This window comes from Bos grunniens, chromosome 4 (assembly GCF_055505025.1).
Source record: "Bos grunniens cultivar Pamir isolate PY7600 chromosome 4, Bosgru_T2T1.0, whole genome shotgun sequence".
Classification (NCBI taxonomy): domain Eukaryota; kingdom Metazoa; phylum Chordata; class Mammalia; order Artiodactyla; family Bovidae; genus Bos; species Bos grunniens.
In genome coordinates this window covers 16,327,969-16,344,512 of record NC_141168.1, presented here as the reverse complement: position 1 = coordinate 16,344,512, position 16,544 = coordinate 16,327,969, and the positions used below count along the sequence as shown (strand labels likewise).

At 49.2% G+C, this 16,544-nt stretch overlaps 1 protein-coding gene and 1 long non-coding RNA gene across 7 annotated transcripts in view; one reads left to right on the top strand and one right to left on the bottom strand.

Moving 5' to 3' along the window:
* Window positions 1–7,479: 7,479 nt before the first annotated feature.
* LOC147373687 (uncharacterized) lies at window positions 7,480–12,381 on the top strand. Its single transcript, XR_015161985.1, has 3 exons — window positions 7,480–7,618; window positions 11,444–11,590; window positions 12,167–12,381. It is a non-coding gene; the product is annotated as an uncharacterized LOC147373687 (long non-coding RNA).
* Window positions 12,382–15,388: 3,007 nt separating this feature from the next.
* DENND2A (DENN domain containing 2A) overlaps window positions 15,389–16,544 on the bottom strand; it is a 99,984-nt gene continuing 98,828 nt past the window's right edge. For all 6 annotated transcript variants that reach the window (XM_086395237.1, XM_086395235.1, XM_086395236.1 and 3 more), the window contains one exon: window positions 15,389–15,728. In XM_086395237.1, the coding sequence (XP_086251363.1) occupies window positions 15,697–15,728 (32 nt within the window). In that variant the 3' untranslated portion in view covers window positions 15,389–15,696. The remainder of the gene's footprint in view (window positions 15,729–16,544) is intronic.

The window sequence follows — 16,544 nt, the reverse complement described above, 5'->3', positions numbered from 1 at the left end:
AAATTAAAAACTATGAATGGGTTTAGGAGTATTTGGAACAAACAACACACACAGTTGCACGCCTATTCTGTGCAAAGCCCTGTGTAAGTCAGACCTGCACAGGAGCCCGGTGTGCTCAGCCAGAAGACAGACTTCACTGCAGAGAGGATGCAGCCGGTGCACCGCAGGCAGCTACGAAACACGGAGGTGCAGGACTATAAATAGCTGCTGAGAATAGCCGAGGCATGCCCTGACTTCCAGATCAGCTCAGCTGTTCACTGTCTGGGAGATGCCAGCACTCCCCGCCTGTTCACTGCCTGGGAGACACTTGTGTTTCCTCCTCCTCACGCCCCCACCTGTCCTGCCATGGTCCCCAGGTCCCCCTCCCTCTTGCATCTTCCCAATGGCCCCATTAGCTGAAAACCCTGGGGTCCTGCCTTGACCAGGCTTCTAGGCCACTTTTCTGGGTTGCAGCTGCAGGCATTGCAGCAGACAGTCAAGTCTGGGGTCAGAAGGGACCTCTTCACCTACTTTACAGGTGGTGAGTCTGAGGGCCAGGAGGTGAGGAGCTGTCCCCCAAGATCCACAGTCAGCTGGAGACAGAGCTGGGGGAAGATGCTCTCTGCCTCCCTCCTTCCAAACCTCACTGCCCCTTGGGTGCCAGGGCCTCCCCAGGGGACAGGCCAGGATCTGGAACGGTGGCTGAAAGTAATCTCTTTCTTTCCCCAGGTGAGGCTAGGACTCTCAGTTTGCCAGTGAGAAGTCCATCTATTCTCCCGGCCCCTACCCCAAACTAGTGCACAGATGTCTATGTGTGTGCGCGCTCAGTCGTGTCCGACTCTTTGCGGCCCCATGGACTGTAGCCCGCCAGGCTCCTCTGCCCATGGGATTTTCCAGGCAAAAATACTGAAGGGGGTTGACATTTCCTCCTCCAGAGGGTCTTCCTGACTCCTGGGTCGAATCTGCGTCTCTTGACTCTCCTGCGTCTCTTTTCTGCCAGCGCCACCTGTCCATTTAGAATTGAAGGCAGTTGAGAACGAATAGATGCGGGCAGGGTTCTCCGCCCTTCTGCCCCCTCTCCTCCAAAAAGCAGGGCACACATTTCCTTTGTGAAGTCTAGGAAGAGGGTGCAACTCGTATTCCGGAGATGGAAAGGTCAGCGTGGACATGAGTCTGCACAACCAGATCTTATAACAGAACCCCATCTGTCATCAGTTTCCCGCATGCATTTCCTAGTCATTTCTCTACAGTTTATCATCCCTTGAACCCCAAGCCTTGTTTCCTTTGTTACAATGGCATATGGACCCCGAGTCTCACCATTTCTCTGATTTTCACTTACTTTTTGTGAACTTCCATGCACATAAATATCAACAAAAATTGAGTGCCTTTTATCCTGTCAACCTGCCTTTTGCAAGTCTAATTCACAGGCCTTAAGAGTGTAGAGAAAGTTTTTCCTCCAACAAAACACACACCCAGACACCCATATCAAGAGGTAGAATATTATCATGTTCGAAAAGTCCAGTCCTGCGTGCCTCTGGTTTTTGCTTTTCTTTCAGGTGCCCTGGCTTAGTTGCTCTGAGGCATGCAAGATCTTCCTGGACCAGGGATCGAACCCATGTCTCCTGCATTGGCAGGCGGATTCTTTACCACTGAACCACCAGGGAAGCCTGATTTTTTTTAAAGTTAATTTATATTGGAGTGTATTAATAGATAATGTTGTGTTAATTTCAGATGTACAGCAAAGTGAATCAGTTAGACATATATCCCTTCTTTTAAAGATTCTTTTCCCATTATAGGCCATTACAGAGTATTGAGTAGACTTCCTATTTTTTTTGAAGCTATCTTTAAAAAAATATTTATTTAGTGCTGGATCGCTCTCTTTTTTTAAAATAATATTTATTTATTTGGCTGTGCTGGGTGTTAGTTGCTCTGTGGACTTTTCTCTAGTTGCAGAAAGTAGGGCTACTCTAATTGTAGTGCATGGGCTTCTCATTGCCATGGTTTCTCTTGTTTTGGAGTGCAGGCTCTAGAGCGTTTGGGCATCAGCAGTTGTGGTGTACAGGCTTAGTTGCCACATGGCATGTAGGATCTTCCTGGACTGGGGATCGAACCCATGTCTCCTGCATTGGCAAGTGGGTTCTTTACCACTGAGCCACCAAGGAAGCCTGGCTGTGCTGGATCTTAGTCAGGGCATGTAGGATCTAGTTCTCTTACCAGGGATTGAACTGGAGGCTCCCCTACACTGGGAGCGTTGAGTCGTAGCCACTGGACCACCAGGGAAGCGCCTAGCTACCTATTTTACATTTAGTAGCATGTATGTGTCAATTCCAAGCTCCAGTTTATCCCCTCTCCATCCTGTGTGCCTCTTCTGTAACGCATCCTGATGCTAAGCAAATCATTCTCCTGAATCTTGTGTTAATCTTTCCTTTGGTTTTCTTTACATTTGTTTTTACCTACACATGGATTCCTAAATAGTACATTACTAGGTTTGCCTGTTTTAAAATTCTATTTAAGTGGAATCTAACTCATATCCTCTGTTTCTTGCTGCTTTATCTTGTGTTTGTGAGATTACTCTATATTGATGCACGTGGCATAGTTCATAGGTTTTTCATTGTTGCATTTGAGGGCTTCCCTGGTAGCTCAGACGATAAAGTGTCTGCCTGCAATGTGGGAGACCGGGGTTCGATCCCTGGGTCAGGAAGATCCCCTGGAGAAGGGAAAGGCTACCCACTCCCAGTCTTCTGGCCTGGAGAATTCCATGGACTGTAGAGTCCATGGGGTCGCAAAGAGCTGGACACGGCTAAGCGACTTTCACTTTCACCGTTGCATAGTGTCCCATTGCGTGGTCAGCCCATTTTACAGCTGGTGAACGTTTCATTGCCTGCAGTTTTTGCCTATTACAAATGATGTTGCTCTGAATATTCCTGTACATGTCTTTCGATGCACACGTGCATGCTTAGGAGTGGGCTTCCCGGGTGGCTCGGTGGTAAAGAATCTGCCTGCCAATGCCGGAGTTGGGGGTTCAGTCCTGGGTCTGCAAGATCCCCTAGAGAAGGAAATGGCAACCCATTCCAGTATTCTTGTCTAGAAATCCCATGGACAAGAGGAGCCTGGTGGGTTACAGTCCTTGGGGTCGCAAAGAGTCAGACACGACTTAGTGACTAAACAACAGTAGTGCTTAGGAGCGGAATCACTGGGTCGTTGGTAATCCATTACTTGGTCAGTTTTTCAGTGTCGATACTATTTAGTCCTGTCATATCCTGCTGCTCCACATTCTTACATTTAAAACTGTATATCCCAGAGGAACTGAATGCTCTCAAGTCCCTGTTCTTACTCCAGGCTATGGCCCAAGCTGCTGCCCTCAGCAGTTTAAAAAAGATGTAATCTTTCTCAAGTGATCAAAGTGTTCTGGAGTTAAACAGTGCTGATAGTTGTACAACTTCGTGACTGTGCTAAAAACCACCAAACTCTGTACTTGAAAAGGGCAAATGGTACAGAGTGTGAAGTGAGTTACATTTCGATTAAATAAATTGTCTGACTTGAACTTTTGATCATCTGTGAGGTTGGCAATGGTAACATGTAGTGGTTTGAATGCTTTTTTTTCTGATTAAAATTGTATTTGAAAACTTTCATCTGTTTATAGAACATTTGTGCTTCCACTTCTTTTGCCTATTTATGCTTATATTTAGCCTGTTTTTCTGCTAGATTGTTTGCCTTTTCTTATTGATTCCTAAGGGCTATTTATATATTTTAGGTCCTAATCCTTTACTGATTATGTGTACGTGAGCTCAGTCGCTCAGTGGTGTCTGACTCTTTGCGACCCCATGGTTTGTGGCCTGCCAGGCTCCTCTGTCCATAGGATTTCCCAGACAAGAATACTGAAGTGGGTTGCCATGCCCTCTCCTTCAGGGGATCTTCCCAACCCAGGGATCAAACTATTACAAAGTCTCTTATATCTTTTTCTTTGGCAGGCAGGTTCTTTACCACTAGTGCCACCTGGGAAGTCCCCTCAGCCACAAAAGAATGAAACAAGGCCATTTGCAGCAACATCAGATCAGATCAGATCAGTCACTCAGTCATGACTCTTTGCGACCCCATGAATTGCAGCACGCCAGGCCTCCCTGTCCATCACCAACTCCTGGAGTTCACTCAGACTCACGTCCATTGAGTCAGTGATGCCATCCAGCCATCTCATCCTCTGTCGTCCCCTTCTCCGCTTGCCCCCAATCCCTCCCAGCATCAGAGTCTTTTCCAATGAGTCAACTCTTCGCATGAGGTGGCCAAAGTACTGGAGTTTCAGCTTCAGCATCATTCCTTCCAAAGAAATCCCAGGGCTGATCTCCTTCAGAATGGACTGGCTGGATCTCCTTGCAGTCCAAGGGACTCTCAAGAGTCTTCTCCAACACCACAGTTCAGAAGCATCAATTCTTCGGTGCTCAGCCTTCTTCACAGTCCAACTCTCACATCCATACATGACCACAGGAAAAACCATAGCCTTGACTAGACAAACCTTTGTTGGCAAAGTAATGTCTCTGCTTTTCAATATGCTCTCTAGGTTGGTCATAACTTTCCTTCTAAGGAGTAAGCGTCTTTTAATTTCATGGCTGCAGTCACCATCTGCAGTGATTTTGGAGCCCCCAAAAATAAAGTCTGACACTGTTTCCACTGTTTCCCCATCTATTTCCCATGAAGTGATGGGACCGGATGCCATGATCTTCGTTTTCTGAATGTTGAGCTTGAAGCCAACTTTTTCACTCTCCACTTTCACCTTCATCAAGAGGCTTTTGAGTTCTTCTTCACTTTCTGCCATAAGGGTGGTGTCATCTGCATATCTGAGGTTATTGATATTTCTCCCGGCAATCTTGATTCCAGCTTGTGTTTCTTCCAGTCCAGCATTTCTCATGATGTACTCTGCATGTAAGTTAAATAAGCAGGGTGACAATATACAGCTTTGACGTACTCCTTTTCCTATTTGGAACCAGTCTGTTGTTCCATGTCCAGTTCTAACTGTTACTTCCTGACCTGCACAGAGGTTTCTCAAGAGTCAGGTCAGGTGGTCTGGTATTCCCATCTCTTTCAGAATTTTCCACAGTTTATTGTGATCCACACAGTCAAAGGCTGTGGCATAGTCAATAAAGCAGAAATAGATGTTTTTCTGGAACTCTCTTGCTTTTTCCATGATCCAGCGGATGTGGGCAATTTGATCTCTGGTTCCTCTGCCTTTTCTAAAACCAGCTTGAACATCAGGAAGTTCACGGTTCACGTATTGCCTTTTCATTATAGGGCACTGGAATGCAAAAGTAGGAAGTCAGGGGTACCTACAGTAGCAGCAAATTACAGATCAGGTGGTCTGGTATTCCCATCTCTTTCAGAATTTTCCACAGTTTATTGTGATCCACACATACATGGATTTAAAGATTATCATAAATGAAGTAAGTCAGACAGAGAAAGACAAATGTGGTATCATATGTTAATGCATATACGTGGCATCTAGGAAAATGGTACAGACGAACATATTTGCAGGACAGGAATAGATACAGACGCAGAGGATGCGCCTGTGGACACGGGTGGGGAAGGGGAGGGCGGGACGAACTGGGAGATGAGGATCTACGTGTATACACTGTGCTGTGCTGTGCTTAGCAGATTCTTTGCAACCGCATGGACTGTAGACCACCAGACACCTCTGTCCATGGGGATTCTCCAGGCAAGAACACTGGAGGGTTCATAGATACACTATTATGTGTAAAATAGATAGCTAGCGGGAAGCCGCTGTGTGACCCAGGGAGCCCAGCCCAGTGTTCTGTGACAACCTGAAGGGCTGGGGTAGGGGTGTGGGAGGGAGCTCGAGAGGGAGGCGACACAGATACATGTTCGGCTGATTCCCATTGTGCAGCACAAACTCACTCAGTGTTGTAAAGCAATTATGCTGCAGTAAAAAGTATAAAACAGCGAGGGGCCCGCGCAAGTGTGGGGTGTGGTCCGGGACAGCATGTTCGAGCTGTTTCAGGTTTTGTTTCAGGGCCAAGATTCAGTGAACGATCTGAAGTCTGGATCCAGCCAGTTGATGAGTCTGAGAGGAGGATCCATTCGAGAGACTGCTGGGAGTTTGGTGTGCAGAACACTCAGTAAAGCAGGAGCGAAGGGTCGGAGGAGATGAGTCTATTAGCTGTTGTAGTGAAAATATGCTTCTCTTTCTCTCTCTTTTTAAATTTGTTTTTGGCCTCTCTGCCCAGCCTGTGGCTTGTGTGTTCTTAGTTCCCCTACCAGGGGTTGAACCTGGGTCCTCTGCAGTGGAAGTGCCAAGTCCTAACCATTGGCCCCCCAGGGAATCCTGAAAACAAGCCTAATGAGCAGCGTATGAGGGGACTGTTAGTAAGACTTTGTGGTAATTATGTTATTGGTCACAGGAGTTGCTGTGGCAGTAGCCACCCTGCTACCAGAGCCAAACCCTAAGAAGGTGGAGGAGGGGTTCTCTCTCCTGATGGTGGGGTGTGAGCAGTGCTGTTTCTAATTTCTGCAGCCCCTTGGGTCCTGTAACCTGGGGTGGCTGTAGGCTCAGCTTACCCCATACACCAAGCTTACTCTCCTTTGTCCCCCAATGGCTTATGTCATCTTTTACTTTCATTGAAATATAGTTCACATACTACAAAGTTCACTTTTTTTGGGGTCTTATTTATTTTAAATGAAACAAAGATGAATCTTTTAAATGATTAAAGTGTACACTCCGGGGACTTCCCTGGTGATCCAGTGGTTAAGACTTTGCACTTCGAATGCAGGGGGCACACGTTCCATCCTTGCTCGGGGAACTAAGACCCTTCAAGCTGCAAGCTGCAGCCTAACAATAAATAAATAGTAAAATTAAGGGTACAATCCAGTGGTTTGTAATACAGTCGCAAAGTTGCTGTGACTCTATTAGTTGTGTAACCATCACCACTGTCTAATTCCAAAACATTCTCTCATCACTTCAAGAGCTCGCACCTCTCTTCACCTGCTGTGGGCAGCAGCTTGGGTGATGCTGCAGCGGAGGAGCAGGGCTTCGGGAGGGCTCAGACCCTCTCCCACACTCGACTTCAAGTGAGGAGGTTTCAGGGCTGCCTTGAAGGTCGTCGGCGTCTGTATGGGGCACCCAGGCAAGCTGTGGGGATTCAGACTGGCAGGTGTGGGTGCTGGGAAGCTGCTTGGTGAGGCAGGCATGATGGAGACCAGGGTGGGATGGCAATGTCCCCGGGGGGCGGTGACATTCAGGACAGACCCGCCCACCCCCACCAATGACATCTTCCCCCCTCCCCCAGCACTGGTCTCAGCTCTGGAATCCACACTTGTGGGGTCATAGCTTAAGGGTCAGCGGTTGAAAATGCCTTGTGGGGGTGACTCCCCAAACAGTTATCACCACAGCCTGATTCTCTGAGAGAGCTTATCTTTGGGCCGAGGGAAGGTGGAGCTCTGAGGCTGAGAAAGGAAGGAGGAGGGACTGCCATCTAGAAAGCAGAGGAAGGAGGGAATATCAAGCGTTAGCAAAATTCTGCTGGGCCACGCAGACCACATGCGCTTGGTCTTGTCCTCAGCCTCCATTTGTTATCCCCACACCTCTGAGGAATTAAAGGGCTCCTTCACCACCTCCTGGATCAGTCCTGCAATGGTAAGAACTCAAAGTTTAAGAAGAACATATATTACTTTCCTGGGCTTCCTAGGTGGCTCAGTGGTAAAGAATCTATCTGCCTGCCAGGCAGGAGACACAGATTCAATCCCTGGGTCAGGAAGATCCCCTGGAGAAGGAAATGGCAACCCAGTCCAGTATTCTTGCCTGGAAAATCCCACGGACAGAGGAGCCCGGTGGGCTACAGTTTGTGGGGTCACAAAACAGTCAGACACGGCTTAGCGACTAAATATTAACAACAACAGTATTTCTTTCCCACGGAGACTTAGAAAGTGTTCCCAGGATCAGTGTCTGGAGAGTGAAAGGAAACAATTACATAGAGGAAGAAGTTGGTGTTTATCCTGTAGAAATACGGTGTGGACGATACATGTGTGTGTGCTCAGTCATGTCTGACTCTGCAATTCTATGGACTGTAGCCAGCTAGGCTCTTTTGTCCATGGAATTTCCCAGGCAGGAATACTGGAGTGGGTTGCTATTTCCTTCTCCAGCGGATCTTCCCGACCCAGGGATCAAACCTGCATCTCTTGCATCTCCTGCATTGGCAGGCAGATTCTTTACCACGGCAACGCCTGGGAAGCCCTTGGATAATATATTTGTTGTTGTTTAGTGGCTCAGTCATGTTTGACTGTTTGTGACCCCATGGACTGTAGCCCACCAGGCTCCTCTGTCCATGGGATTTCCTAGGCAAGAATACTGGAGTGGGTTGCCATTTCCTTCTCCTCTTCCCAACTCAGGGATTGAACCCAGGTCTTCTGCATTAGCAGGCGGATTCTTTACCATTGAGGTTAATTTAATTGCACAGAATATAAATGCATTGCAAAGTTATTGCTATGGGCTTTTTAATTGTTTTTCTAAGACAGCAGGCACATGACATAAAATCTGATAGTTTAATCACTTTTAAGTTTACAGTTCAGTAGCGTTAAGTACATTCACATCATTGTGCAATCATCACCTGCTTTCTGTTTTTAAAGAGCAACGTTTTGATGTGGCTAGAAAGTGCGTGACAGAGACCATCCTCCTTGGTATGGCAGGGCCCTTACCCTCCCCATACCCCCAGAAGGCAAATGTCCCCATCTTGAGAGAGGGGGCTTTCGACAGCCATCTGCTTCCACAGCTCCACCTCCACACAAAGTGAGGCTTGACCAGCCTTGCGGGGTCATTTGGGTGGATGGAGCCAAGGATGCGGAGCCCACAGACCCCACGCTGCTGGGAAGGCACCGACCCCTGACCCTGTGAGTCACCCTAGCTTGGCTGACCCTGGCTTGGCCTTGGCAGGGCTGCATGCCACCTCAGCTCCCACCCAGAGCTTTCCCAGGCTGGATAAACCAGGGCAGAGAGGGGAGAAAAGCGTCCTCAGCCTGGGAACCACTGGGGCTCCGGTCGCCCAGGGCAGCTGTCAGCTGGCCAGGCCCTGCCCTTCTTAGGACCCACGTCAGCTGCCCCCTGGCTTGTCGGGTCTGCTGCCACCCAGAGCCCCTTCGGATAAGAAGCCCTTTCACACCTGTCCAGGGGCCACGACAGCAAAGGGTGGGTCCGCCTGAATCTGCCAGAAAAACAACTCGGCCCACATTCCGCCCATGCAGGTCAGGGAATTAGCTCCGTGGCAGGAAGGACAACCTGTGGTGAGGTTTGGTTGCAGGACTACTGAACTGTGGGCTCTCAGGATTATGGTCAGGCGAGGAGGGGTGAGGTTGAGGGCAAGGAGACTCAGAGGGGCAGGTAGGGAGCCTAGAGTTGATCAAAGGTGAGACGGCTCCCTGGCCCCGTGTCAGGGAGGTTGGCAGCAGGCCTCTGCTCACTGTAGCCTGGAATAAGTTACAGGCTGGCAGCGCAACCCCATGCAACAGCTGGGTGGGGGTGAGGCGTGGCTGCTGGACAAGCCAGGGAGGGAAGTTAATTGGCCTTGACAGGCGCCAGCAGTTAAGCGGCCCTTCTCACCTGCCTATTGCTCTCCTTACTAACCTTTGCTCGGCCAGGAATCTCCCCTTCCTCCTCTGCCTGTTCCAGCCCGTCCCAAGCAGCCAAGTCTGAACTCTTAGCTCATGTCAACCCCCCTGAACTCTGAGCTGAGGCTCCAGCTTCCGCCCGCCCTGCCCTCCTCTGAGTTCACTCCCGCAGCCATCTCTCCTCAGGATTTTGGCGGGGGGAGGGTCTAACCTGTACCGCGGTGGGTTTGCTTTTAAGCCTAGGCAAGGTGATTAATGTGCATGCTGTCGTGTCCGACTCTTTGCGACCCCATGGACTGCAGCCTATCAGGCTCCTCTGTCCTTGGGGTTCTCCAGGCATGAATACTGGAGTGGGTTGCCATTTCCTTCTCCAGAGGATCTTCCCGACCCAGGGATCGAACCTGGGTCTCCTGCATTGACAGGTGGATTCTTTACCACTGCACCCCCCACCCCCCAAAAGAAACACAACCTGAATTTACCAGGTCTGTGGACTCTTGTAAGCTTTCGTCAATATTTTTGTTCTTTAAAGCATTTCAGCTCTTATGTAATACTGAACTTGGGCCATGTGTGCAAAAGTCTTAATTTCAAAACTTGGCCCTAAGATTACTGTCAGTGAAACTTACAGGATAATTTACATATAAGGGAGGAGATTGGGTCACCTGAAGAAGTGAGTCATCTAAGACAGAGACCTGTTAAGTACTTGAAGATATTTGGGAAACTTGCAGCCATTCAAGGGCTCTAGGGCTTTAGTCCCAGATAAGTCAAGGTGGATTCCAGGCATCTGTACTTAATATCCCAGGTGGATCTGATGCAGGTGATGCCAATCACCCCTGAGAAACATGGGGTCCCCTCAGAGGTGTGGCTGGAAGGTGATGGATATAGTTAAGAAAGCTGGGATCTGTCTGAAGAAAGGGAGGGAACATAGGAAAAGCCGGCACCCCTCATATCTTGTGGGCAGGAGTATAAAATCCTGTAACCTCTATGGAAAACACTTTGATAGTGCTTCAAAAATTTAAATGTAGATACTAACCTATGACTTGGCGATTCCATTTGTAGGTATATACTTGAAGACATTGAAAACAGGTACTCAAACCAATGGGTTTCCCAGGTGGCTCCGTGGTAAGGAATCTGCCTGCCAGTGCAGTGGAATTCCATCCTGGGTCAGGAAGATCCCCTGGAAGAGGAAATGACAATCCACTCCAGTATTCTTCTCTGGAGAATCCCACAGACAGGGCAGCCTGGAGGGCTTCAGTCCACGGGATTACACAGTCAGACACAAATGAGCACGAACAACTCAGTCCACTATTCAAACAAACACATGCGTGCGTGTGCATTAAGTTGCTTCAGTCGTGTCCGACTCTGCAACCCTATGGACTGTAGCCTGCCAGGCTCCTCTATGGAATTCTCCAGGCCAAAATACTGGAGTGGGTTGCCAAGCCCTCCTCCAGGGGGTCTTCCTGACCCAGGGATTAAAACTGTGTCTCTTACATCTCCTGCATTGGCAGGCAGGTTCTTTACCAGTACCACCACCACTAGCTGGGAAGCCCAAATACATGAACACATGTTTGTTGCGGAACTATTCACAATAGCCAAAAGGTGGAAAAAACCCAAGTATTCATTGAGTGATGAATGGACTTCTGTGTTACGTGAATTTCCCCCCAATAAAATAAAACAAAGGAAAAAAAATGGAGGGCGGGGTGGGGGCAGGGGAAATGTCCAGGGGAACAGATGCGCTGTGAGACAGGGAAGTCTGTTGGGCTCCCCTCCCCTCCTGGGGAGATATCCCTGCAGACTCTCCAACACCTTTGCTCTGCTTTCCTACTCACCAAGCAACCTTCTGATTATTAATGTGGTCTCCTAGGAGCTTGGTGCTGTGCTGAAAACAAGATATCTGAGCTACGGGAAGTGGCTGATACAGTCAGGAGCAGGCTGACGTCTCCTGATGAAGTACTCCTTTGACTTGGAGGAGTACCCATGCATCTCTGCTGAGCTTGCTGCCTGCGACAGAGTCAGTACAGTCCCACCTTAATACTACTGGGGTAATTGTTGCTTTGGTCAGCAAACATTTACTGAGAGATGACTCTGTGCCAGGCACTGATTTTAGGCTCTGGGAATTCAGCATTGAACGTGATGGACACAGTCCCTTCCCTCATGATGCTTACATTCAAGTGATCAAATAACACACATGATGAACTGAACACGTGTGCATGCATGCATGCATGCAAAGTTGCTTCAGTCGCGTCTAACTCTGCGAGAGCCCATGGACTGCAGCCCACCAGGCTCCTCTGTCCATGGGCTTCTCCAGACAAGAACACTGGAGTGGGTTGCCAAGCCTTCCTCCAGGGGGTCTTCCTGACTCGGGGATTAAAACTGTGTCTCTTACATCTCCTGCATTGGCAGGTGGGTTCTTTACCACTACTGCTACCTGGCAAGCCCGCACTGAACATAGTAATGGGCAAAAAGAAATAATAAATAGCAGATCTTCTCATTGTTCTCGGTCTGCGTGAGAAAATGTTTGTGTGATAATTTCTAAGAACTCACTTTCCCTTGTCTCAGCAGTGGTGACAGCTGCCTTCTCTTTCAGATGCCCTATCTCCGGCCAGTTACCAAGACATGCCAACCCAACCACACCTGCTCCCACTCATCCCTTCCCTTGCCCACCAGTGTCTCGGATAGTCTACAGCAATGAAACCCACCCAGAAGTCCTGCTCCAATTGGTTTTCATGACCATGTGATTGACCCTGAATTGAAACACGATAATGGAATGCTTCTAAATACACATTCTTCTTGGAAAATGTATGAAGTTTTTTTCTTAATTTTTTTAATGGAATCAGAGGACTTGGTTCTTGGACAGACTGTTGGTGTGAGGTAAGACGAAAAGGTTGAGTGGCCATGTTCTAACACACCCATGCTTCTTGGTCACACTTGGTTTCTAAACCCAAATAGCGTTGTCCATCCAAGGTCTGCCCTGGACTGTGAGCAGGGAATCACAACCCTATTTTTTCCTCTGGTTTCTGATGCTCCCCATCCTCAGTTACCACTTTGCAAAGTGAAGGCCCTTCCTTAGCTGACTTAGTTTAAACTTATGCAGAGGAGGGTGGGAGGGATGTGGGTAAGGTGAGCTGCACCCGGTGATGTTCTGCTCTTGGGCTGGGCCCACGGATGTGGTTCTTTGTGGAAGTCTGTCAGGCTGTGTAGGCATGATCTGAGCACTCTTCTGTAGATATATTTACTTCAAGCAAAAATGAAAATAGGGGCTTCCCTGGCGGCTCAGTGGTAAAGAATCCACCTACCAATGCAGGAGACACAGACGGGTTTGATCCCTGGTCTGGGAAGATCCCACAGGCCATGGAGCAACTAAACCTGTGTACCACAGCTACTGAGCCTGTGCTCCAGAGTCCATGCTCTGTGACAAGAGAAGCCGCCACAACAAGAAGCCTGCGCACTGCAGCTAGAGCGTAGTCCCTGCTCGCCACAACCGGAGAAAAGTCCGCGCAGCAACAAAGACCCAGGACAGCCAAAAATAAGTAAATAAATAACCTTTAAAATAGAAAACAAGGCATAGGTACTAAGAAACTTTTACAAAGATGCTTTTCTCAATGCTTTTTATGATATTAAAAATTGGAAATATCTTACATTCATGAGAGGATTGGTAAAATAACGTTTATCATATCTGCAAAACAGAATATTACATAGCCACTAGAAATGTTGACAAAAGTGTATATTTATTCACTGAGAGGTGTTGAGTAAACAATATAATATGAAATAAGTTATAAAAGAAAGTATATTTCAAAATATTAAGGAAGTGATCATCTTTGGGCAGAATATTGGTGTTAATGAAGTTAACTAATCTGAGGCACTTGTTACAAATTCCTGAGTCCCCACACCCAGAGATTCTCTTTCAGTCTTCCCCAACCCCCAACTATACATATCTATAAAATTAAATAAATAAATTTTCACTCAGTTGTGTCCGACTCTTTGTGACCCCGTGGACTGTAGCCTACCAGGCTCCTCTGTCCATGGGATTCTCCAGGCAAGAATATTGGAATGGTTTGCCATTTCCTTTTCCAAGGGATCTTCCGGACCCAGGGATTGAACCCAGGTCTCCCACATTGCAGGCAGACGCTTTACCCTCTGAGCCACCAGGGAAGCCCTACATATCTGTATATATATACATATCTATACACCTAGGTAATTGTTATGTTCCTATCCTTTTGGGGGGGCCTTGGACCCCTTTCAGAATCTGATGTAAACTATGGATTCTTGCCCCCAAAACAAATGGACACACCAAATCTTGGATACAATTTGGTGGACCATGACTTTAGTTAAGAACCCCTAGTATGGGGTGAGAGGCCGACCTCTCCTCGTTTTCCTCTCGTTCTTATTTTTTCTCGGAAGACTCTTTGCTCCCATCTCCTTAAAGGTCAAGAACCTCTGCCGGGCAGCCCAGGCCCCAGGGTCATAGCACATTCCTTTTGTGTGTTTTTGTAGGGTTCCCGGTGCCACCCAGAGGAAACCCACCTGGTGGGATGCCAGGCAGCGGGCTGGCCACGGGGCGGCCCCGAGGCCTGCTTTGAGAGCGTGCCTGTATCACCGGTGCAGGACAGCGCCCCCCGGAGTGCAGCCTTCTCCGAACCTCCTGCCTCCTCCCCTCTGGCTATATGAGTCTGAGGAAGCCATCCCCAAAGTTTTGATGCTCCTTTTTTTCTAACTTTGTATTTTGTATTGGGGTATAGCCAATTAACAAAGATGTGACAGCTTCAGGTGAGCAGTGAAGGGACTCAGCCATGCATAAACATGCAGCCATTCTCCCCCAAACTCCCCTCCCATCCAGGCTGCCACATAACACTGAGCAGCGTTCTCTGTGCTGTACAGTAGGTCCTTCTTGGTTATCCACTTTAAATATAGCAGTTTGTACACGTCTGTCTCCAACTCCCTAACTGTCCCTTCCCCCCAGCCTCTCCCCCACCTCTCCCAGCAACCACAGGTTTGGTCTCTAAGTCTGTGAGTCTCTTTCTGTTTTGTAAGTTCATTCGAATCGTGTATGTACCCAACATTGATGCTTCTTCTTGATGACAACAGAAGTCCCTCCATTCATCCTACATGTGTAGCGTGTACGACTTTACCTGTGCTGCTCTGGGCCCTACACGGAGATGAGAAAATCTCCTGCAGTAAAACAGTAATGGGGTCCAGGCCGTGGCTTGTGGTCTTTAAGGTGAGCAGCATTGTAAACTTTAGGGCCCTAAGAATATTTTATTAACATCTTACGAAGAGAGAGCCTCTTTTTGCGTGTACCTGTAAAAGTCGTGGACTCCTGGGCAGGGGCGGGCTCTGTGGCCTCTGAGGGGAAAAGAGGCCGTCCGGGAGAATCAGGACCGTTTGGGACCAGAGGCGGCGACATGACGACAAGCGGGCTCGGCCAGCAGGTGGCGTCACCGGCCGGGCTGAAAGAGCCGTTCATCCCAGGAAACCAAATCCTGCTGCTGTCCCCTGTCCTCCTTTCCAGCACGGACCTCACTCCACTACCTGCGATCCTTTCCCCGAGAGGACTCCCGCCCTGACACCCGCAGCATGGGGTCTGCATTGCCCACGGGTGTCACCATGGTGCTTCTCCCTTGACCCCCCAACCTGTCCTCAGTTCTGCCCCGGGGAGCATCTCGGTTCCAAGTTCCTGGGGGCCGCTCCTTCCGTCTCCTCCTCTTGGCTCCAGGGTGAGCTGCCAGGCAGGATGAACCCGGGAAAGGTTCATGACACAGGGCAGGACAGCTGTCTTAGCCTTGGCGTAATAACAAGAAAACCCAAACACTTTTCTTCTTCTTTTTTAATAGCTAAGATTAAAAAAAAAAAAAACACCCCAAATCCAACAACCCAAAACAATCCCTTTGAATGTGCCTGGTCCCAGGTCCCATTTCCAGTGCTGTTCTGAGTAAGCTGCCTCCCGGCAGCTCTGGGATCCTGTTCTTGGGGACAGCGCAGGGATGAGCAGAAACCATCCAGGCCTTTTTCCAGCACCTGGGACAACCAAGGACCGACTTCTCAGGGAGACCACCAGGACTGTTTTTAAGACATGTGGTTGCCCTGGGAGGAAGTTTTCCCTGGAGTCTGGGTTGAGGGCTATTTCTTGTGGAGAAACTTCATTTTATTGCCTAAAAAAAGAAAATGAGAACATTGCACCAGGCAGACGGAGGAGCCGAGTTAAAATCGTGCCCTTTTCACACCAGCTGTGGTGGGGACAACTGGGGCTCCCACACCGCCCCGAGCTTCACCCCAGGGCCCAGGAGAAGTTGGGGGCCTTCCCCTTCCTGGGCGCCCCCTGCACTCGTGCCTCCCCTGTGAGCAGGGGTCTTTTGAAGGGAAGACTGTCAGAGCTGCAGACTTTCAGTTGCTTCTGAAATGGTGACACAGGAAGCACGGACTGTCACGCCTCCCTGGGAGCCCAGCCTTGCAGGAGGCCGGCGGTCCCTTCCCAGGCACCGGCCCCCTGGGTGAGGCTCCAAGAAGGACCCCCACAGGTCCTCTGAGGCGCTGGCCTCACCGGGGCCTGCTCCCTCCCTCTCTCATGCTTTTTGCTTTCTTCTCCTCCTCCATTTCCTAGCAAGGGCCTGTTTTGGCTGGTTAAATTGCAGTCCTTGCTGAAATTTTTACATTTCCACTTTTCAGGGTCATCTGGAGACTGGCCCAGGTCTCTACTGTCAGGCCCCCTTCTCTGGTTCCACTCATCATACTTCTAAGCCCCACTCCCCAAGACTGAAGATGTGGGGGGTAAGAGTGAAAGAAGAGCAACATAGCCAGGGCCCAGGAGGGCAGGGAGAGGGCCGTGTGTCCTTAGCTTCCGCTCCGAGGACAGGGCAGAACAGGAGGGTGGTACGATGCCAACTGGGCCCAGTGGGCGCAGGCCTCAGAGTTCAGTGTCATGAGCCCCGGCCCCGGTGGCAGGAACTGGCCAAGACCCCGTGGCCCCG